Here is a 24,176-nt window from a genome sequence, read left to right as displayed (position 1 = left end):
ATTATGCAGTGCCCTTCAGGTAACTCTTAACAGGTTTATTGAACTGTAGGTAGAAAAATGTTTCCTGTGAACAGCATAGTGAGAGAGGCGGGGCACCAGGAAGAATGTTTCCTTTAACAGGGCTTTGTGAAAGCTCTGAGTAGGACCCTTAATTGTTAATTTGGTCTCTGGGAAACCTTATTACTTAGAATAATTATCCACATACATTTTCAGTGAAACAAAACAATATTTATACTGACAGCTATTAAGGCTAAAGTCTTTGGACTAAACTTGACATAGATTTAACCTTAGTATTAATTTGCTGGCCACTTGCTGTCCATGTAATAGAATGGGTAAAAACAAACCTTGTTCTTTTCTGTTTTTTTTGGGGGGTGGGGTTTGTGTTGGATTTTGGGGTTTTTTTTTGGTAAGAAAAAGCTTTTGCTGTATAAAAACAGACTAGCATTTTGCAAAGCTGGTGTCATGGTTACAAAGTAAATTCATTGATAATAGCTCTCCAGTGTTGTGGCATGGTTTTAGTGCCAAGCAGTGATGGGATTGTGGACATCCAAGAGCTGAGGATGTCCTAGCTGCCATGTGGTGAGTGTCAGTGGGATATCTCACAGGCCAGCAGGGCCACATATTATAGTCTGAGCTGGAGCAGCCCTGCAATTTGCCCCACTGAGCAGAACAGCTGTGAATATGGTACTGCTCCCTGCTGAGGAGAGGAGGCTTTGAAAGGAGGAATCTTGCCAAGACATGTTACCATAAACACAATCAGAATTTTCTCTTTCTGTCACCCCAAGTAGAAAATATAGCTAGTGGGGGCCTTTGTACTTGCTTCTGTGCTTGAATCACCAATGTTGATAATCTGCTCTAGCCTAGGGTTTCAGGGCTTCTTCAACTCCAATTGTAAAATCATGAGCTTTTAATCCTGAATGTCCAGAAATTTTGATTCTCAGTGGTGGCAAAGTTTGATGCTACCCTACTGGACATGCACAGCAGCTGAAATGTCACCTCTATAATAAAGCTGTTTCAAGGGTAAACTCTAATCTCTAGTCTCTTAAACAATATCAAATAATTCTGAACTTCAAGAAGTTGGTAAAATTAGAGCAGTGAAGGTGTGGATGGCTTACAAGAGCTAAAGTCTGCCTGCAGAAGTGTTAAACCAGCAGATTGAAGAGAAGCTTCTCACTAACAAATTAGAGGAACTGCATTTAACCTACGTTTTGGAAACATGTAATATAGAGACTGTTGTTTGCCCTATACGTGGAGAAATTACCTCTAGTTTTGTGTGATTTCATTAATATCTGAACACTGGGTGATGAACTCAGTAGTTGCTGCCAGACCAAGCAGTTCATATAGAAATGGGAAGCATTTTATTTTTCTGAACTGGGTTTTGGGAAATCACCACACATAGGAAGCAGAGGCCATTCCAGTGAGATATGAGAAGCCACCATAAAAGCCTATGGAAATAAGCTTGAGCATTTTATGTGTTCAGCTATCAGTTTGAATTTGTTGTATTAATACTTACTTTTGGAAAAATGAAGAGGTGGGGGCTGTTGGTTGGTTTTTTTGGCTTTTTTTCCCTGAACCTATTACAGCTTTTAACAACTTTTAAACATTAAAATTATAATTTAAAAATTAAATTCCATTTTCAGAGTAGGAATGGTGAAACTTACTTGATCAGCCTCTGCGTATAAGGAGGATTCAATAAAATGACTATGGAAATGAGTTCCACTGAGTCAGTACTCCGTGATCATGTTCCTCACTGATGTCATACTTCAGTAGTATGTCCTGAATATTAAAACAAAATACTTCAATTATTGTTTCATCAGGTACTTAGACTTTCTTTTAATGAAAACTGAACTAGAGATGAATAATCAGAATTGATTCTAATTTAATTTTATTATAATATGCATGGCCTTCTGTTTTGCATCTGCTGTCAGTTTTGTGGATTTTATTAGAATAGATATGTCAAGTCAAATACTAAGATCTATTTTTGCTTATATAAAAAGATTAAATGTTAGATGCTTGTAGTAGAATGTGATGTTGGAGCAGGAAGTATTTAACTTAAAACAGTATCTCATGAATATTTTTAAACAGAACCTGCTTTTCTGGTGTAGCTGCTGTACTTCTGATGGGAAGTTACAGTGAGGCTTTAAATAAATATAATTGTGAACACTTGAATATAACTGTGAATCATGAAAGTGAATATCAGGAACAATAACTGGAACATTGTGTATCTGGATGTATCTTTTACAATGGCAGAGTTACAACAGCAGAACTGCGTTAGGTTTTTTGCTTTAATGGAATTATTTTGCATTTCCTTTTCTCTCAATATTTTAATTCTGTGAGTTGATTTGGCTTTTCTTGGAAGACAGAGGTCTCTGCAGCAGCTGCTGCGAGTATCCGCTGCCATGCCTAATGGCATGGTTATAATTCTCCTGTTAGTGTGGTAGTGGGATTACTGAATTAATACTCAAATCTGTGGCCTTGTGATTGTACTTTTGCAGTAACCAGAGCTCCATGCTGACACCTTATCACTTTCATTTCTCACAGAGAAAAAAAAAATGAACAGGAATGGGCTGATTGTTAAATAGCATTTAGAAGAACATGCAGGGATATAGAAATTGTTACTGCTTTAAGACAGGTTTTTCCACAGGGAGAGAGGAAGTGGAGGCAGAAAAGGACAAGGCTGAGGGAGTGAAAAGCTGTGGCAGACCCAGGCTGAGGACACAGCGACAAGTGACGGAAGCATCCTGCACTGCTCGCACTGTGCGCCACCAGGAAAGAGCCTCACCCCCTCTAGCGGCTCCGCTCCTCTCTGGCGGTGATACCGCTGCAAACTTAGGCGAGCACAGAGCAGGGGCTCCCAAAATGAGGGATGCCTCTCCTATAGCTTCCCGTTTCTGCTGGTTTTGTACACTTCCAGCACGGCAGCGTGTTTTGTAAGTGTCAGTTGCACAACTCGCGTTAGCCGCCCTCAGGGTGGCCGTGCACTTTGGGGTAGCCGCCGGGCCGGGCCGGGCCCGCCTCCCCCGCAACCCGCCGGGCTGCGCGGCCCGCGCACAGCGCCGCCCCGCGGCTGCAGCCGCTACGGCAGCATCGGCGCCTCGGCCTGCCCGGCGCTTCTTGCGATCCAAATCCGACCGGACCGACTGCGCCGACTTGTACTTCTGCTCTGCACCTGCCCAGGAGAGGCTTCTCATGTCTCAACAAACAGTGCTTGCCATTTCTTTGTCCTGCCTTTTCTGTGTAGCCTCACACCTTATTTGCCTCCCAGTTTTCAGCATTCTTCTGAGGCTGAGGCATGATAACGTGCGCATTATTAATGCACTTTCTATTCCATTGAGCAACACGTGTGCTTCAGGTATCGTCACTCAAAAATAGTCTTATGGCTATCGATCCAAGAAATGGCTTGCATTCAATAGCTGTCTCCCTGTTCGTCCATAAAGTTATCCAGCATCTCTGCATGTATTGGTGCTTCAGTATAGCAGTATCATCAATTATTAAAAATTGAACATTTCCTTTTGTTAGATGCTGAAAGTGGCTGAACATTTTCCAACAGAATATTTTTTCAGTGGCTTATAGCTTGATCACATTTTAGATGTTTAAGGTGAATGTTTTGGGTTTTTTTCTCAAGAAGAAACTCCTTTGAATTTTTCCTATTTTTTTTTAGTCTATTCAAAATTTTTTTTTTCTCAATCTGCTTTTGAAAATATTTTCTTTGACAAGCTATTGCACATTAAAGTTCTGGAAAGGAATTCTTGACACTTGGCTGTGAGCTGAGATATACACAGCTGGGGTATTATGAAAAGTCCAACCACTGTTCATATGGTTTAATTTTTTTTTTTCTTTTAATTTGTCATTCCACTTGCTAGTTTGTGGCTCATTCTACATCTCTCTTGTTTTTCTTCTCCTACTTAAACAGCTGCATCACCATTTTTGCAATAAGCAGTGTTGTCTTCCTTTAGCATATTCCATTTTATCCTGTTGCCATGCTTTTGCTAGCATCTCTCTTTCTCCTTATGCCTTGGGCAGATGGAAGTATTGTGACAGAGGTAAGAGTCTCAGTGGATTTGCTATTTGATAGAACTCGTGTCACTTCTCATTCAAAGACTGGACAAGTTTTGGTGGTGGCAGTAATCTTTTGGTTTCATAACAACTTCTGCATGTTCAAAAGGCTACACAGTAAAGAAATTCTTCCTCATATTCACACGGCACTTCCTGTGAATCAGTTTTCTGCCCGCTGCATTTTGTCCTATTGGTAGCACCACTCAGCTTCCTCAAACTTTACTTGAAAGAGAGGTGCTCCAGTCTCCTAATCACTGAGCCACTCTACTAGACCTGCTCCAGGATTTCCATGCTTCTCTTGGACGCAGGTGCCCAGAACTGGACACAGTAAGAGAGTGTTCTGCACTCCTTTCACTCATTTTGTGTTGCTCAATACAATAGAAAGTGCATTAATAAAGTGCATGTTGTAATTTTAAGTGTGGTGATTTCATGGTACTTTGAAATCTTCTACTGATGTTCATTTAGAAGCAATAGCCTGCAGTAACTCCCCAAGTCATTGGCAGATCTGAGAAAGAAACCACAGCTGACTGTTCATTTCTATGTGTCCTGGCTACTGGACCTAATCTTCTCTTCCATTTAAAAAAGAGAAAACAGTTGTATGCTGATTATATTCCGAGTGAGATGGTGACATTGAAGGCAGCATAACTGCACCTATAATGAGGAAAAGTGATTTTGATTAAAGGAAATTAAGAACTCAGTGTAATTGTTGAGTAGACAGACGAGTATTTGGAGAGAAGTAAAGCTGCCATACTCAGGTGTTTAAGGACAGTCCTTAGAGCAGTGAGGGACTGATCTGCCAGGTCAGTCTGGGGAGAGGTACAAAAGCACTCCAAGCATTTAGGCTGCGTTTGTTTGCTGTTCCTGTTGCAGCCAGCAGGAATAGCCCTGTAGTGTTTGTGGGGACCGTGTGCTGCTCTGCACAAGTGGCACTGCTCGGCCACCAGTGAGATCGTGTGACACAGCTGGTGGTGCAGAGATTGCCCACCAGCCACATGCATGAAAGCAGATAAAATCAGAAATAATCCTGTGCTCTGGAGCCTCCTTTTCCCTACCAACATGGATTTGGTTTTTGGCTTTCCATGAATCTGCACAGGGGTAAAAATTGGTAGATGGGGAAGGAAGGAGCAGCAATGCCAATGCCAGAAAAGGCTAGTTGCTGTGAGAAACAGGAGGCTGTAAAGGTGTGTGTAGGGGGGTCTTTGTTATTTTTTTTCCCCCAGTGGTTTGGTGGGAGAAGGGTTGGGTTTTTTAGTTAGGTTGGTTTTGTTCTTGGGTTTTTTTTCTCAGCATATGAAATCAGATTTACAGTTACAAATTAAAAATTACCTGTTTACAGAATCGATAAAGTCTTTGCAGCAAGCTTTTTATTTATAAAATGCCTTAGGCAATTTGTATAAGGATATAGAGTTCTTTGATTCTTTGCATTTGATATTACTGCACCATCTATTGGTCTTTCTCAGTGAAATCAATTTATGCTTTGAGTTCAGTTGCTAAAAACAACATAAAATTCACTGTGACACAAGTACTGGTAAAAATTTTGTCATGAGAAAGTAGCAGGAACAAATCCCATTTACAAGACTGTGTAGTATTTCAGGACAATTGATAGGTAGGCCTCCAGAATTCACTGGAGAATCCATTGTTTCTTAGGCTGTTCCAGTTCCATGAATTAAGAAAATACTTTCCTTATGGAAGCAGTGAATTTCATACTGTTAAAAAATAGTACCTAGTGAATTAAAGACATTATTTATTTTGATAAATATTAGATAAATTAATTGCTTCATAAGCAGAAATGAAGCTGAAAATAATAATTTTGATAAGAGAATAAACTAAAAAAGAAGATAGAAAAGATGGAAAAATGAGTGGGTGTAAGAACTGAACAAGAGTGAATGCATATGAAAAGATACTCTGAGAATGATAGTTTCTTAAGCAGATAAGAAATACTGGACATTGGGAAAATATTTAAACTCATGGAAAACCAATAAAAGCAGGAGAGCAAATATGGACAAAAGTGCAGTGAACCGAATTTGAATTTTTTGTTGTACTTCTACTCAGCTTTGAGAGGCAGGGGTGTGTGACCCAAGGCACTTCCTTGATCAGACAGCCTTGCCTTGGTGAGTATTCATTGCTTGATTAATGTCAATTTGTGCAGTCCAAAATTATGGAGATAAAAAAAGAGGAAACCTACTCAAACTCTAATCAAATCAAAGAACACTGTTCTATTCTTGCACTTTTTATTAAAATATCTGTGAGGGGAGCATAGCCTGTATGATGAAAGGAAATAGTTTTCCTACTATTTCTGCACCGTAAAGACACGATATCCTTACTCAGTTTGTGATGTACTTTGACCTCTGGTACTACAGAATCAAGCTAAATTAACTCTGATACTACTTAAAGGCTAATTAACTATGATACTAAGTGGAAGCAAAGCCTCGTTTTGCTGAGTGATCTGTAAAAGTTTAAAATAATTTGTCCTTATTGAACTGCTAATAATGTAGGCAGAAGCAAACCCTTAACATCAGTAAATTTGCACCAAGGAAGACAGCAGCATATTGATTTCTGAACACAACTCAGCTACCTGAAATCAAATGCTCTCCAGTGTGCCATTGAACAGCCATATTAATATCAATACCTTCTGAGGCACACAGTGAGAACTGTAAATAAGTATATGTGTGGAAGAACCTTATGTTGCTGAAAGCAAAATTCATGCCTATAAGTGACAGGAATGGGCTTGCTGATATACCTGATTTTCTGTATAAAGACTCTGTTGTTTGGTTTCTTGTTGGTTTTTTTTTCTTTTTCATTTAAACAGAGCTTTGTTTAGATATATGATCACTTCGCTCCAAGATTCAAATCATTATATGATTTTCAGAATTAAGGGGAAGGATGCTGTGTGCTTACTAGGCATGAGATTAATAGCTTTGAAAATTTACACTGCAGCAGATGACTTTTTCTTTCTGAGGATGCAACCCATTGTATGTTTCATAATGCTCTTCTCACTGAGAGGTCATTTAGGCAGTTGTTCTGAACTGTTCCTCTTCTGTGCTCTTCACCATGTTGCCCCAAAGAAAGAAAGGAAGACAAATGGCCTGACGTGAAGCTGTAGGAAGAACAGTTCATGGCAACTTGCAGATAAAGGAGAAAGAGATATATAATTGGTACCAAATGCTGATGCTTTCAAAATCATAGCTAGAAAAGCCTGAGCACTGGTGAAGAGTGTCTAAAGGCAGAGACTGTAATGTGAAAATTTAAATATTTTTCTGGACCATTGACTGAGGCACTGTAGGCAAGACTGTAATCATAAACTTGGGAGAACCGTATTTTTGCTTGAATTGAATTTTTTTTTTTTTTTTTTAAAGTCTGCAACATGCAAGTCTCCAAGTATAAAAAACCACTGTAGGAAATAATTGCTAGCTGCTGTGAGAGAAGATAGGATGGATTTTTTCTCTGTGTGTGTGACTCTGGAATCCTGTGTTTATCTTGCAGCCATGTGAAAAGTAATATGTTACCACATCAAATCCATAGAAGTCTGCAAGATAAAATTGCAATGTGGGTTTTATCAGGGAGAAGCTGCATCCAGTTTTCATGGCTCCTCAAAGGCGAGGGAACTGTGTCCCCAAATTGTCTGTGCTTCACAGACAAGCGCTTTAGGTAAATAATGACTGCTATAGTTACACCACCAGAATTCGGCAGTGCTGTTCCAGTTTATAAATAGCTTTGTCTAGAAATCAGATAGCAGCATGTGCAGGTGTGAGTCATTAGTGCAGGAGACACAATGATGTGTGGAAAAAGCATGGCTCACATCCAAACCAGCCCACACACTTTCATCAGCCCCTTGAAGTCTGCAGCACAGAAAATAATTTTTTCAAGTGAGGATGCTGAAGCCCACCCGGACTAAAAACTCAAAGGTGCAGTAATATGGAATCCAGTGCTTCTCCCAGTACTTTGTTGATCAATTATGCTCAAAAAACAGTTTTGTAAGTCAATAATTTACTGTCTGAGTTAATTATCACAATTTAAATTAACATGCAAAATGTGTGTCAAAGCTGCTATCTGTAAATCATTGTTTTAGAACACATACTTGTAAGTTCTAAGGGATTAAGGAAATATCCAAATTATTATTTTATTTTCTTTTTAAGATTTCATGAGTTGAAACTGGAAACAGTTAATGATATTGACCTCCTTGGTTGGAGAGTTAATAGAGGATGTAATGAAGAAATCAGCATGCACCAAAATAGCGCTTAGGATAAGGTGCTGGTTTTGGAGAGAATGCAAAGGAAAGAAAAAAGGAGCTTTTATAGTTCAAGAACATTTCGTTTTAACTGTTCTGGCAAATTTTATCCTTTCAAGGCTTAACTTAAGCTGAAAGGGGATACCTTGAGTCCTGACACCAAGTGAGGGTTCTCAGCAAAACAACTGAATTTTCAAAGAGGATTCAAGTTATTTTTATAAATAAAGTTAAAAGATAGAAGTAAGTTAATTCTTTTTCATATGAAAGCACATTTGCATCCTAGAACTGGTATGTTTTCAATACTGCAGATTGAATCATTGTTTATCTTCATAAGCTGCACATTTTACTATTTGTTGGACAATCTTTTTTTGCCATATGTCTTCTTTTTCCTATTTTTACACTGAAATAAATAAAGAAAATTGAAGCACAAGTTTGGATCACTTTCTCTAAAATTTTGAGGTTAGGTCTTACCAAAATGTACTTTTTTTTTTCCTTTGCTTTTGCATACATTTTTTTGCTTTGCCATTGAAATTACATTTATGATTCAAAGTTCTGTGCAGAGATTAAAATCTCATTTCCTTCTTCTCTTGCCACGTTGTTGTGCATGGACTAAACAAAAAAATGTGGTATTTGGACATCCTGGTAGACATAGAATAGCATTATCAAAAAAGCAGGGAATGTCAAACCATTCAGGCTGTATTTAAAATTACCTGGTTCCACAGAAACTCTGTTAATATTTATGCTCAGCTTCTTCTGACTGACATCTGCCAGGAAAGGGTAAAAAAAAATTAACATCAGCCTACCTTCTGTGAAATTGGTACAGCCAGAGTTGATTAAAAATGGCCTGAGGCATAAACCATCTTTCCATATTTTTAAAGACAACAAAATTCTGTAAGGCCATGTAAATCCAAATTATGTCAGAGGTATAACTGCAGGCTCACAGTGATGCAGATCAGAGCACTATTTGGCTCAGCTACTTTTCTGCTATTGTTTCTTGAAACTCTGCTCATCATGAAGGAGAGGTAATACGTAATCGCTCAACATACTTTTCTGTAAATAGTTTTATTAAGAAAGCAGTTCAGGAAATTGTCTGTACTTTGTGATGGTCTTTCAAAATCTCATTTCATTTGAAACAAATAAAAATTAGCTTTTTTCTTCCTTCTTATTCTGTTGTCTTGGAATCAGGTTACTTTTCATTTGTCACCAACTCAGTAGTTGCCAACCTCAAACCACTGAGAATAGGTAAGATTCTTTCCAGCAAATTCTCTGTCACTGTTAGTAACTGTTCTTAAGATATTATTACTATACAGTGCTTTTTTTCTTCCTCAGATATGAACTCAAAGTGAGGGTTTGAGCTGTTTTGTTAAAGGCAGAAGTTTGTAGGGTTTGTTCCCCTACTTCCTCATGTGAAACATTATCACAATGTAATGGGTACAGATTACAATATACGTTAGAAGTGCTTTTAATCAAGTCTGGAAATGCTGTGATAGATAACAATTCAGATTGCCTAATTTGTATAATCAGATTCAAATAATAACATGTATCAAGTGTGTCCAGTTTTATAATCAATTCTGCTAGAATAAGATTCTGCACTTTTGCAGAAACATTGCATTCCTAAGAAAAATTTTATGAGTAAAAATGATACATTGGAAATACACTACATTTCTTACCATTATTTTTCATCTTAAAAAGTGGAAAAAAAGTAAGAGCAACTCTCTATAGAAATATATGAAGAGTAGATAGGTGCCACCAGCATGAAGTGCCATGACATTCAGTACAATATTAGTCACTAAATATACATAAATTCAAAATAGGCAAAGGGAGAAGACCGCTGGCAAATTTCCCAATGTTGAGGAGAAACTCAACAAAATTATGTAGGGATATATATAAAAAGTATGATGTGATTATGTTGTCTTGTATTGCTTCCATGTATTATGGAAGAAAGGGTCAAGGTACAGATGCATCTTGGTTGGAAGAGAGATATAAAATGATGTGATGAAAGAAAGGGTCACTTATTGTTGTCCTTTGTGGGGTATTTCCACTCTGTTGAAGATTTTTTCTGTTCAAGGGTAAATTTTTTGTTGCCTAAGAAACACTAGAGGCACTTAATTTGACAAACATTAATGTAAGGGAATACAGTTGGCACTTGAGTCCCTGGCTTTCTTTTAAGCTGTCACCAAATTATGCATCTCACTTAAGAAAAATTGCTTCACTTTTTTTTTTTTTTTTCTAGTGGAAAAGAACCAACTATTTCCATTCCCCTGGAACTGATGCTGCAAACAGTGAGAAGTTGGGTGAGCTAAACTTATTCATGCCAGGCACAATGTAACCTGGTTGGTTAATGGTTAGATCCAGGCTTTTGTGTTGCAGTTGGCACTTCAGTTGGAAGGGGTTTGCTGACATTGGCTACTTCAGTCAGACAAAAGTGGCCACCTTGCTGAAAGAGGAGCTCAGCATGGCAAAGGATCAGGCTTCTGCAGTAAGTTCTGCCAGAAACATTCTCTCTTAAACAAACCCCAATATGAAAAAAGGCTACTGTTCAAGTAATTTCCTCTTCAAAAATCACAAAACACATCTTGAAGTATGTGAGAGAAGAACCTGAGTAAGACCTTACTGTAATCTCAGTGCAGACTTTTATATATAAATTAGCTGAGTTTTATTTTGTTAAACTGCACACAGCATTCATACAAGAGAAGGATTAAGTTTCCCACATGACTCTACACAACATGTCCAGTCGTGGGCTTCCCAGTACAAGTATGTCCATGAATGCACTGGATAGAGTCCAATAAAGGTACAGAGAGGATTAAGGAACTGAAGCATCTCCTCTATGAGAAAAGGCTTAGGGAGCTGGGACTGTTTAGCAAAGAAGAGAATGCTCATGGGGCGATCTCATGACTGTGCATAAATGGGGGATGGTACAATACAAACATAGCATGGCCAGGCTCTTTTCAGTGGTGCCAAGTGAGAGGACAAGAGTCAATGAACATACACTTAAGCACAGAAAACTCTGTCTGAAAGTCAGGATACATTTTTTTTTATTGTGAGAGAGATAGACAAGTTGCTCAGAGAGGCTGTGAAATCATCACCCTTGAAGATACTCAAAAGCTGTCTAGACGAATCCTAAGCAAAAAGCCTTAGGCAGTCCTGCTTGAGCACAGTGTTGGACCAGGCGATCTCCAAAGGCCCCATCCAGTCTCAGTCTTTTGGTCCTGTATCTGCACTGTGGCTCTAAAGAGATTTTAATTCATACAAAAGTGAAAGAAGGCATCTTCATTCAGGTATGGATAAGTCAAGAACTAGTAGAAGTAGTTTTCAGTTTGTGTTCTCTAATACTTATGGGCTGCAGGAAGAAAGAAGTGCATAAATCTATTCCTCATCATAAACAAGAATTGGGAGTTGGTAACTGAGTTGTAGGTAGAACTGTGACATGAAGATGATATTCTCATTGTATGGATGCATATGGAATTTATCTCTTGGTTTCAATGCCATTCAATTAGCATGGTCAATTACTATATATATTGTCTGCCAGATGATGGATGAGTGCCAGATGAGTGCAACTTAAAATGGTAAGATCAAAGCCTGCAATTGTATTGTAGGAAAGATAGCTTTGAGGTGATACTTATTAATTTTCTTATGCCAATTTAAAGTTCTGATCTGCAATTCCTATTTTTAGCATTGGTAGTATCAGTCTTCACAGCTCTCTCTGTGCCAATACCAATATCTTCCCATCTCATGCAGTGACATTTATAAAGCTGGTTCTACTGATTCAAGCATAGTGGAAGCCAGGAGTCTTTCCAAAATTTTGACAAAATCTTTCTTTGTGACCTTTCTCCTCACTTCAGGTGTCTGTTAATTTTTCTTTGGCTCAGTTTTGCTGTCTCTAGATAAAAATTACTACCTGATATTGCTTCTGTAAAACTTTGTTCATGGTCTGCCAAAGTGCTTTGAGACACTGAGATTTTGGCACTGCAGAACTGCCTGCCTTACATAACAGCTACAGGCTCCTGTGCCTGGGGGCTGGCCTCTAGTGACACCTCTTCAAGCAGGGCAGAGCAGAGCAGCCAGGCAGTAACAGCCTCTCTGGTCTCTCTGGAAAGAATTACACAGGTGAAACGTCCTCTGTGAATTATCTCAGCTTGATTTTTTTTTTTTTAAGGTGATGATATAATTTTGATATTTCAAATATAACTGATATTCATCGTTTGAAGGAAAGGAACTTTATTTATGGGTAGGAGTTGTGGTTTTGAGGATTCATGGCCTTTTGTGATGCTTCTTCTCACTGTTATTTCAGATGAACTAATAAGAGCTGCTTAGCATTTCTCTGTAAGACTTTGCTGCAAAGCCCTGCCAATGTCCAGTGGAAACTCTAGAGTTGATAAAGAAACATAATTTGTAACTGTTGGGTGGATTGAATGGCCTTCAGCCTGCAGGTGGTCCCACAGACATAGCCCATAGCTCCACCACCCAGGTCTGAGAGTCCTCAGTAGCCCTTGCAGTGAGGAGTCTCCATGGCTGTCAATATGTTTATGACACAGAAACATGTTTTTCACTGCTTTAATCACACTGCTGTAACTTGGCAGCCCTCCTTCAGGCTGCCTGTAAGCTGACTTTTCCTTGCTGTACAGCTTGATGTGCATTTGCTGAAGCCCTGGGGCCAAGTGCCAATGACAGGCATTGGCTTTACAGGTGTTACACTGGCACAGTGATGCTCCTTACCTGCTACCTCTGCTCTTTTTCAGCTCATACACTTCTGGTTTTAATAGAACCACTGTAATAATTCCTTGTGTAACTTCTTTCCTCCTCTTGTCCTCATTTTCCCTTCTGGCTTAATATCACATATTGAATAACTGAGTGGCAGTTTGACATGTTTGCTGGGATGGGGCTTATTAGTGGGCATCACTGATTCAGGTTTGTGTAAAATATAGAGATATTTCCAGTGAAAATAGCTGGATTTTGCATGTAGGAGATCAGATTATAGGATCCTAGAATAGCAGCCATTTTACATATATTTATTTTTGGCTTTTTAGTCTTTAGCAAAAATGTTTTCATATTTCAGATTCATTTGGGGCAGCACCATTTAAAATTAGGTGCTGTAAGGAAATTTATGGTACAGTTATTCGTCTTTTCACTTTATACTGAACACTAAATTTAATGCAATGTTAAAATGTTTATGTCTTACCAAATATTGTTAAAAATAGGTTTGATACCAACTTCCAATGTTTTTGGTTTTTTGACCAGTATAATTCAGCATTTCTTATTTCTTATTTACATTTTTTGAGGTTCACACCCTGGTAGTGAGGGGAATAATGGATAATATCGAGCTGTAAAGTGACTGGGGCTAGAAATGTTCAAATACCTGCCAGAAAGAAAATAAGATTAGTAGATGTGTTCTGACTGTATAAACAGTTTTACAGGTGTATTATTATAAATCTAGATAAATGTGTTGACTTGTTTTCCCAGTTTAAAGACTGGGTGCATAGCAGAGAAGAGAGAAGATGAGGTTGTGTTGAACTACTAGAGGGCAGTGATGGGGCCTGCAGGAAAGTCAGCTGAGCACATCCCACCCTTTCCTGCCCCTTCTTCTTGTATGTAGCAGTGTCTCATGGCTTGTGAGGACAGTGACCTACATAGGAGTCAGCTTTTAAAACTGTAATAAGTCTGCTTCTATCAGAGACATGTTTTGTAATCTGTCTGGTGACGCAGTTATCTAGTTTGAATGTGTGCCAGTAATTCCATGAGGCAGGCAAGTCAGTGCTGAAGGATTGCTCCCATGGTCCTTTTCAGGCTGTTTACAGACACCTAAAGCTTCCAGAGCTAGATAGTGAGCTTTTTAGGGCAGAGATGCTGCTGTATATTTGCAAGCATTAGTGCATTTTTATGGTACTGCATTAATAACCACATGCAAATACAAACTTTAAAAAAAAAAAAAAAGGGGCAGTAGAAGATTGGCCCAAGAGCCTCTGCAGGTTCAGTGATACAAGCAGGAGCTATGTGCTCTATTTGGGTGCCTACAATTCATGGAGTGTTTTTGCCAATTGTTCTTTCCATGCTTGGGGTGGAAAAATAATTTTGGTAAATATTTCTTAGAATCGTGAACTTAGATGACAATTAGATTTTATCAGATGTGTGGCTAGCCAGACCCTGCACATCTGCCAGGAGGTAACGGAATTTGGATGAGCGCTTGTGTTTAACCATGTTGCAATTGGATTTGGTTTATTGCTTTCAGAATTCAGTAGAATATTTCATTCTCTGAACCTATTTTGAACACATTAGGAAATGTTTTAAAGGGCAGCTGGCTTCCCTGATTTGGTTTCAAGTACATCCACAAAACATTTATCACTTTAAACTATAGCAAAAACTTTTCCTTTGAAAGGACTTCTTTTCTCTTTCTAGGAAGGCTGTACTAGCTCCTTTCCCCACAGGCTCACCACGAAAGCTGTGTAAAGAAAAGTGGCTCCTGTGGCCGCTAAAGAAAACAACTGAACCAGACAGGCATTTGCTGAGAGCTCAACCTGGAGTTTGTGCCAGAGTGAGTACACAAGCATTACTGAGAAGCTTCTTTCTTCTGTCAGACATCAGAATTGTTTTCTTTTCTGACCACAGGCAGGGGGTGCTTGGAGTGTGCCAGAAGCCGTGAGTTAGAGGATATTGGATAGTTATGGCAGCGTGTGCTCTCGGAGAACACTCCGTGAGCACGAAGCCGCATGCGGGGGAGGCAGGGTAAATGTCACTGCATTTGCTGAGGCTGAAGTCAGGGCTGCTTTCCAGCCAGCAAGCTCACATTTTACCTCTGCAGTGTGCTGCCATTGCAGCACTGGCTGGTTTTCACCATTAGCTAATAACTTTCTGCATTGCAGGTCTGCACCCATGCAATTTTGTTGCATTTATACCTTCCTCTCCTAAGAGAAAATTTCAGAACTTACTTCCTGTGAGGCACACAATTGTAGAAAATAGCCTTCTTCTGCAGCTGGAACCAGCAGGGGTTTTTCTAATGCAGCAAGGGAAGAGTGTGCAGATTCCATAAGGACCCTCACCCCCAGGCTGTGCAGTGGAGGGAAAGGTGGTATCTCTTGCTAACATGCATTGTCAGAAGGAGCTTGGCCAGAGGTCGCCTTCCTGTTTCTGACGATAGAAAGATTTGTATCATGTGTGAAGTTATTATGAAATCCAAACCCAGACGATGAGAAGAAACCCTAATTTTTAGCAGCTCAGAGGAACACTAAGAAGCATTTTTATTAACTTACATATTCTATGTCTCATCATCTATGAAAAGCCGTATGAAAGGAAAATGAGTGTCACATCTCAAAGAGTTGTGCTGCTGTAGTGTAGGAGTCCAGATGTTGATGTGCCCAGACAACTGTGTAACTAGGTGTGGAACTTTTGGCCTGTAAAATTGTGATTATGAAAAGGAAACATATGGAAGACTGCCCTTTAAAATTCTGAGGGGGCACTGGTGTGTTTCTGAACTGATGTCATAAAATAAAATTATCCACAAACAACCACAGTTTGTAGCTTACTTGTCCTAGTATTTAATACTGCAGAATCTGGAAATGCTTTATACTTCCAAATAGCAAGCTCCTGCTTCAGTTATTGTTGTGGATTTGAAAGTCTAACTTTGGAGATACAAGTCTGAAGGTGTGTGGAGATTCTAAAGCAATGAAAATATATCCTGTGGGAAGCCAAAAGTAACTATGGTCAGGACAGATATCTGATCTTACTGGTGTAGTTTTGAAGTAAAGATATATAATCTTCAAGATCTAGCTGAAAATGTAAGTAGTTATGTAACTGAATACTAAAATTTTTTGTAATTATACTGTTTGTTCTTTGGTAATTGTGGTTTAATACTCCTAACATAAAATAATGAAATAATAGAATTTAAAATATAAAACAGTGAGATATTGAAGGTTCCCATTGCTACTATTTCTTTTCATAGGTTTCCTGCCCTGATAAAATATTGAACAGTTTGTGAGTATAGCTTTTTTGCTTTTGAATGTTGCTGTGAATTTGTAAGGTGAGTGTAGCTGCTACCCAAGGATACTCAATGGAGGTTAATTAAGAGAAGCTGGGCCAGGTCACCTGGACCCTGAATGTTCAAGTAATTCACAATATGAACTTGTTAACCTGAAGTTATTGTATCTGAATACCTTATAGTTGTCATGAAAAAAAATCCAACAAAAACTAGTCTCTTTTAATATCTCAGCACGTTCATTAGGTTGTTACTCAGCATAAACACCATTTTAATAAAATGTACTATTACATACTTACTGATGTGTTTGTCAATATTTCACACAGAACTGTGATGAATCATTGCAACTACTCTTATTATGCAAAATAATTTAATGAGGCACATCTGTTAAAGCAGTTTTTGATTTTTTTAAAAAATCCGCTTATTTGCTTTCTTAGAAAATCACTTTCGTAAATGTGCAGAATCTTTTCCTTTAATTAATTCAAAATAGATGCGGAAGGAAATTATCTTTCAGATATATTTCCTTTTGCTCTAAACTATGCCTTTGGTTTAACAAAGGGAATTTACCTTATTACTTCAGAAGGGTATGCTGTGTGTTTTTCCACGAGTTCACACAAATACTTTGTGCATTAGTGTAATAGAAGCATGTGGCATGCTTAACCTTTGGGCCAGTTTTTACCTTGGAGCACCAGGAAATTAGTAATTAGTTATCTGTCACTTAAAAGGAGAGGGAAAGGATATGTCCATCTCATTGTAATGTGCCATTTCCTCAACTTTTTACATTCTCTTTGGAGGGAAAATCCATGAAGTGTGAATCTGACATAAAAATACCAACTCCTTACAGTCTGTGGCTCAGACAGATAAGAGTTGAATATTATGTTATTCCATATTTCTATGGAGTGTCCACAGTCATAGCATAGACATGTTAGAGGTGCTTGTAAAATAGTTTTAATACTGCATATCTAAATCTGTAACCTGAAACAATGATGCAATAACTGCTTTCTATATAATTGAGCAATTTTAAAGAGTCTTACTTAAAATTAAACTACCATTAGAAACATCTTCATTCTTTGTAGACTTGATGCTGTATTACACCTTGCCAAGAGTGGTTTAAGGAAAAGTCACTTTGACCATTCAGGGAGTACAAAAGAGGAAGAACAGTAGGCTTTTGTTTTATCAATTTTAGGTAAACATGAATAATTGAACCACAGGATAATTCCTCTCAACCTGACAGGTTTTTTCCTTGTTTTTTTCCTTCATGATTGTTGACATTTATTTATTTCTTCTACTGGTTTTCTTAAACAACTTAGTGTCTTTCTTAATTGCGCTGCACCTTATACAATTAGTTTGAATGGTGACAAGGGTGATGTGTGTCAGTGGCTTTCCAGGCTCTTAAGATGTCATAAAACAGTGTTTTATGGATGGTAGTTTCTGTGTATAGATCCAGTGTCTTGGAGTTTGGGTTTCAGAGACCAGTGGTTTTCAATATTGCATAGTTTTATGTTCTTCTAACTAAAAAGACATTTTGGCTAGCTGGTTTTGTGATGCCTGGAGGTTCATAAGCTTCTCTTGTGCTTTCCTTTGTCACAGGGCCACATTAATTTTGGGAATAGAGATGTCAGTGTGGAGAAAATAAATACTAGTATTTACTTATTAAGTAAAAATTTATCCAGTCTCATTAAGTTATTCAAAATTTCACTAAAGGACAGATTTTTTCTTAAGTTAACTTCTTCTGCTCTGATCTCTTACTTGGCTGTTTTTTTTTGTACTATTACAAGAAAATATAGATAGGAAGGTGTTTTGTTTAATTTGGAAATAAAAACTAAACTGATATATGCAAAATTCTCTCAGAGAAACTCTGACTATTAAAAAAATAATCCCTCTTAGCAGTTTTTTACATATATACTTTATTTTTCATTTAGTGTACTCTGTCCTGTAGATCTGGTGTGATAGCTGGCAACTTTAATGACTGCTTCTTCAAAAAGATGATTGTTTGCAGAGTCTAAAATGTCGTTTTCCTTACAGCCATAGGTAGATGTGATGGGAAGAGGATGAAAGTAGGGTGTTTCCAAATTAGCAGTATAGGTGTGCACCCTTAAAGCCTGCAGTTACTGTGACAGAGTGCCAGGGTACAAAATTCAGAGGATCTGAGGATCCTTTCCAAAAGTTCATCATTACTCAAACAGACTAATAAGCAGGTATGGAACAGTGGAGTGCTCAAGGTAGATAAAGTATAACAGCATTTGCTGCTGTTTCTGTTCTTCTGGGTTCTTTCCTCAGATAGTCTCAATAGCCCATGTCCCGGGGTTAGCAGTATTTTTCTAATTAAATAGAATTTCAAAGACAAATGCCACTCTCTTAATGCCAAAATTTGTCACAGACAGGATTTCTTACAATAGACAGATAGACCAATAAGAAGAAAGGTTAGCTGCTGAAGCATTCTTTTGGCTCTGTAAACAGCAGAGTGCCTCAACTCCCACTGGCTTTGCTAACATTAAGGCTATTCAGCAGCTGTAAAATTTACTAGAAGTCTCAGACCCAAGTCTGGGAACCACTCAGGAGTGGCAGTATGTTACAGATTTGTTACCAGTGTGTGGCTTAAAAATGCTGGGTTTGGACTTTAATCCATTGTCATCCTTGTGAAGCGCCAGTCCCATAAGTATTCAACTGTTCGACTGGTCCAGGTTACTAAATTCATATAGCCAACCTAAAATCATCTTGAGCATCTCAAACTATGTTCCCAGTCCCTCATTTTCAATATTTTTTAATGTTTGGTGATACATTAAGGCCTGGTTCATCAAGCATGTTCTTTTAACTTTTTTTTAACCTTTGAGAAGACAGTATCAGTTTTCTGACTAATAGTGTAGGACTAATATGCTGTGTTCCACTGTGCTGGTATTCTCCAAAATCTATGTACTCTAGATGTAGAATTCCTCAAAAGGAATGTGACTTGAGCTTGCTTCTTAAGCTCAGAACAAAAAAACAGTCCAGAGAAATACAAAATATCTTTCTAGGGAAGCTGTAATGTCTACAGTAATTTTCAGTAGTCTTCAGAAGACATTTTATAGAGTGGAGAATCCACAGATTCCCAGAGAAATTATGGAGGACACAGACGTCTGGGACCTATGAACTTAATTGTATTTGTTCTTTCCCAGACATCTCATCTCTTTCCATGTATCTGATGTGCCTTGCCCATGATAATTTTGTTTTGTGTTTAGTGCTCTGCTGGAGAGTGAGCTGAGACCTTCCTGCGACGTGTCCCCTAAGTTAGGTCTCTTTACTAGTAAGAAATTGCTATAAACAATTGTGGTTGTTTTTAATGACTGCAAGTTTCTTTCCATACCAGGTGATGCAGATGTACCTCCCCTTCTGTGGGATTGCCATATCCAATGCCCAGCTATTCGCAGCTTCAAGGAAGGAATATGACAGAAGCAGGGTAAGTGCAAAATGTGTAGTGGACCAACATCAAACTTTTGTCTTTTTTCCTGCAGGTCCCAGCTCTGCATATGTGTTTGCTAAGCACACAGTTTTATTTCAAAAACTATATTTTCAAAAGATCCCTGTCTTGATTGAGGCAGCAGAAGAGAAGAAGCAGAAGAGTGTAGGAGGGAAATACACTTGTAGTAGTGGCTGTGGTTTCCTGATGTCAGTTCCACATTCTGTGGTGCTGAAACAATTACATTTGTGGCACAGACGTAATGCATTTTCTCTTTTTGAACCTGGTCTTACAAGCTCTCAGAGATAAGCATTACACCCTTGATAGTTCAGCTACCTCAGGTGGCATAAAAGAAGCAGGATGGCTCCTGTAACAGCATTGGAAACCAAAAGTTTTAATAAAAGGCAAAAATAAAAAAGCTCTTTACACAGAAAAGCCGAGTCAGGGCAAGAGGTTCTTGCTCCTGCTAAACCACTTCACAAAAGCAATTTACTTCTTTTGTTCTCTTCTTTTCTAGGGAATTGCTTAGGCTGGACTTTTTGGCTCCTGTCCAATTAGGTATCCTTAAGTTTGAGGTGAAATCCCCAAGGTCCTATGAGGTGTCTTTTAACCAAATTGAGGAGAGAAACTTCTGTGTTTTTTTCCTTTTTAAGGGGACAAAGGGTAACTTGGTTACCCCGTCAACAGGGGACACATTCCTACACAGATGGTGCAGGAGAAAGTGTTTCTTAGGCAGAGATTCAATCTCTCATAAAATTCTACTAATCTCAAGCCTTTGCATTCTGAATTTTTAATATTCACTTCATGTGCAAATGATGTGGATATATCTTTATAAAATTAAGCAAGAACAAAACCCCATATGTGAAGGGTTTTGACAGCATGTCTCCATAGAGTACACATTCATGATCACTGGTGCCATGCATGCATTGGGACAGGAGGCTCTGAAGTGAAAATAATGCTGATCTCCCCTGTCATTCCCTTGACAGACAGGTCTTTTATTTTTTGAAGAAACCAAATGGTAATTTTGATGGGTTTTTAATAATAGTTGCCTCTTTTTATCATCCTTTTCTGCAATGACATGAAATTATATTTTTGTTAGTTTGGATCACAGGTACAAAGCTTCAGTAGAAATATCTTTGGTAGTGTTGAATGTGCTCTTGCTTCACAAAATATTAAAAATTTGTGTCAATTTTGTTGCCATAGTCATTAAGAACTTCATTTGAATGAAGATTTCAATGTATCACTCTTATAAAATCAATCCCAGATATGATGCCTCGTTTGCCATGCACCATGTATTTATTAATTCTACAACCAATACAAGAGTTTTCTGTCCTTGTATACAGGCTTTACTGGAGGTAGTGAATGACCTCTTTGAGGAACAGACTGACTTAGAGAAAATTGTCAAGAAAATTATGCATCGGGCTCAGACTCTACTGAAGTGTGAACGGTGCTCAGTATTACTTCTGGAAGATATTGAATCACCAGTAAGTAGAGATGCATGTCATATGTAAGTACAGGACTGCAGGTGTTTTTCAGTGTGTTGTTCCTAAATGTAAGTTAGGTACGTGTTGAAACTTTAGCAACACCCCTGTTGTGTCTCTACCCCAGCAGGCTTGTATTGTGATAGCAGTAAGCTCTTACATTGAGCAGGGGAAATGGAAATCCAGCTGTATTGTATGTATTCTACTTGCCCCATGAATAATTATTTCATTGCAGAGCTCTGTTGAACAGATGGATGTAAACTGAATTAAAGTATTTGATTGTTTTGACAGGGGCTTTCACTGGTACTTCGCAGTACTGATATTCATAGGGTGTGAGAGCCTTTTAAAAAATGTTTAAATTTTTTATTAATATTGTTATTAGTAATAAATTAAGTGGCTGCCTTTATATTGGTAGCTCCTCCAGTGTTTTCAGGCTGTTCAATATAAGCTACCCTTCTTTCTACTGATTTGAGAAGTAATTGAAGGATAAAACATTGTTTGTAATATCTTTTTTTTCCTACCCAATTATTATTTTTGTATTCACTGATTCTGCAGTTAATTATTTGTTGCTTGGCTGTGACACGTCAGTGACAGAATTGTAAATTTGTTTGTATGGCAGAAAAAAATCCCCATTCTTTTCCTTGGAGGAAAGATATGATTCACATTTCATTTCAGTTAATAAATATTAAGAATTTTCAATGGAATATGTCCTAAATTATACCAGCTTTCCAAAAAGCAAGACGAAGAGTTTTATTTCACTTACATTCTCTGCTATAGTATTTTAATGTTTGTAGTTCATTTTCTTTTTCTAGATTCCCCTAGCCACCTCCCTCCCCAATTTTATAATTACAATATATAGTACATTCTTATGAAATGTCACTGTGTTTATAAGTATAATATGATTTTTTTTTTCACAAAAAATGTCCATTGTGTTAGGAAGTTGTGGGTGGAAGTTCATATTTCTGCTCTTGGTACTATTTCTGCCTTTGAGCTGGGAGGGGCTTTTGCCAAACCACAAGAAATGAGTTCTTATTCCTCTAGACAAAATTGTGAAATATGGACAAAAAGCTTAAACTTTTTCTAAATAGTCATAATTCTTAGGTTCATTTGGAGTAGGAGAATAGCATCTTATCACCCACTTGGTAATTTTTACAAGTGGCAAAACAATTATTTTCTTGAATTTCTCCTTTTTTGGAGGGTTAACATATATATCATATATATTGTCAACATATATATCATATATATGTTGATATCATATATATCAACATATATATTCCTTAGAGTAACTCAGTGTCTAACCATGTCTAAAATACTGTCATTTGTACGTTGTGCAGAAAGCTTTTATGATTCAAAGCCAAAGTGAAGATGGGGACACATCCAAAACCATGGCCTCTCTTCTGTGTCACTTTTTGCCACTCCCAAGACGTTTCACTTATGTGCTCCTGACACATATGTTCAAGTGTGATTGGTTGCAGTTAGTAATGCAAAGCTGCCTTTCTGTTTATTTTCCCATATTAAGAAAGTGAAGTGTGAGTAAAATTCCCTACTACATGTCCCAAAAGCCTTTAAAGGGAAGTATATACGCTTGTGGAAAATAGTTTTCTGAAGGAAACTGAAGATATTTGATTTGATATTGATTTTCAGGGAACTGTGCACAGCATGTATTTTAAACCTGAATTCTACATTGAGAGAATACAGATTTGTACTTTTATCCTAAGACTGTTGGATAAAAATACAGTTTAAGTAGAGGAACTAAATTTATGTTACTGTTTTTTAGATGTATATTAATCTTAATTACAATCCTAAATTACTTCTTTTCTGACAGGTGGTGAAATTTACAAAGTCTTTCGAATTGTTATCTCCAAAATGCAGTGCTGATACTGACAACAGGTTAGTGCTCCTGTCTTCTGTGGTTATGGATAACTACATTTTTCACATAATTTTAAGATTTTTCTTGGTCAAGATTTTATTTTCTTATGGAACTTTGTATAGATTTGATTGAAGAGTGTAAGCCTACGTTTTTTACTCAGACAAGACGCTTGCTTCAAGTGGAGGCTTGCTTGAATAAATATATGTGCCTATATTTTTTTATATATGTATGTTAGTGTGTATATATGCACTAATGTTGTATCAGTGTCTCAGGCAGGAAACCAGGGGAAAACTGACTTTTTAAGAATGAACTCACTGATAACATGCAGTTGTTGTTTTGTGCAATTAATATAGAAGTAAAATTTACAAAATTATTTTAGCTTGTTATCTCTTACAAAATTCCTCTTTACAGTTGTGTTGAGAGGTTTCCAGTAAAATTGTATTTCTGCTGTTGTCAAATTGGAAAGCCTAGAAACCACAGAGCATGTGTATTTCCTAGAAACTGTGTTCCTATGACTAAATCTTGTTTGGGAGCCCAGTCAAAATGGAAGTATATGTTTTGCTTAGTAGGATCTGTAAACATTTATAAAGAGCCACTTTTAAGTGGTAAAAGAAAGATGTTTGTTCATGTGGGGTTGTTATATCAATCCCTGCAAGGTTGCACCACTGGCAGCAGTTCACATAAAATGTCCTATATAGCAAATGAGGGCATGAGGATTCAGGGCTACTGTGAGAACATTTCTTCCATCTTTCAGGGCTCAGTGTTTACCACATAGGTTTTATGCAGATTAATTCATACTGATTCTGAAGGAGAATCTTCCATATCAAATGGCTGTCATGGTGATAAACCTTTTCATGGATGGATTTCGCAGCATTAGAAAAATGGGTAGTGTTAGAAAATTTCTAAGATATGCAAGCTCACAGCAGAGTCTAGGGCCACACAGAAATATGGGTAGAAGCTATCTCCCTTCCATGTCCTGGTGTGGGAATGGTGAAGCAAATGGAAAACAAGAAATAAATAATAGGAAGATTTAAATATGAATAAATAATCTGTTGATTCATCTGGGAATCACAAGTTACTGCTTTTGACAAAGTTTCAGAGTAGCAGTTGGTCTTTCCTAGGGGGTGAAAATACATTTC

General features: G+C 37.8%; 1 protein-coding gene and 1 long non-coding RNA gene across 3 annotated transcripts in view; one reads left to right on the top strand and one right to left on the bottom strand.

Moving 5' to 3' along the window:
• The window catches only part of LOC115495979 (uncharacterized), a 114,187-nt gene that overhangs the window by 20,330 nt on the left and 69,681 nt on the right, over positions 1–24,176 (bottom strand). The window lies entirely within an intron of this gene.
• The window catches only part of PDE11A (phosphodiesterase 11A), a 111,294-nt gene that overhangs the window by 21,764 nt on the left and 65,354 nt on the right, over positions 1–24,176 (top strand). The window contains exons 1-4 of one of the 2 annotated variants that reach the window (XM_072932297.1): positions 15,866–16,053; positions 19,597–19,686; positions 21,030–21,170; positions 22,993–23,057. In XM_072932297.1, coding sequence (XP_072788398.1) covers positions 19,600–19,686; positions 21,030–21,170; positions 22,993–23,057 — 293 coding nt within the window. In that variant the 5' untranslated portion in view covers positions 15,866–16,053; positions 19,597–19,599. Of the gene's footprint in view, positions 1–15,865; positions 16,054–19,596; positions 19,687–21,029; positions 21,171–22,992; positions 23,058–24,176 lie in introns of those variants that run through there. The other variant, XM_072932296.1, reaches the window with a different exon arrangement.

The sequence above is a fragment of the Taeniopygia guttata genome, chromosome 7 (assembly GCF_048771995.1).
Source record: "Taeniopygia guttata chromosome 7, bTaeGut7.mat, whole genome shotgun sequence".
Lineage (NCBI taxonomy): Eukaryota > Metazoa > Chordata > Aves > Passeriformes > Estrildidae > Taeniopygia > Taeniopygia guttata.
The sequence above is the reverse complement of the archived record's forward strand: the minus strand, read 5'-3'. Positions and strand labels throughout refer to the sequence as shown.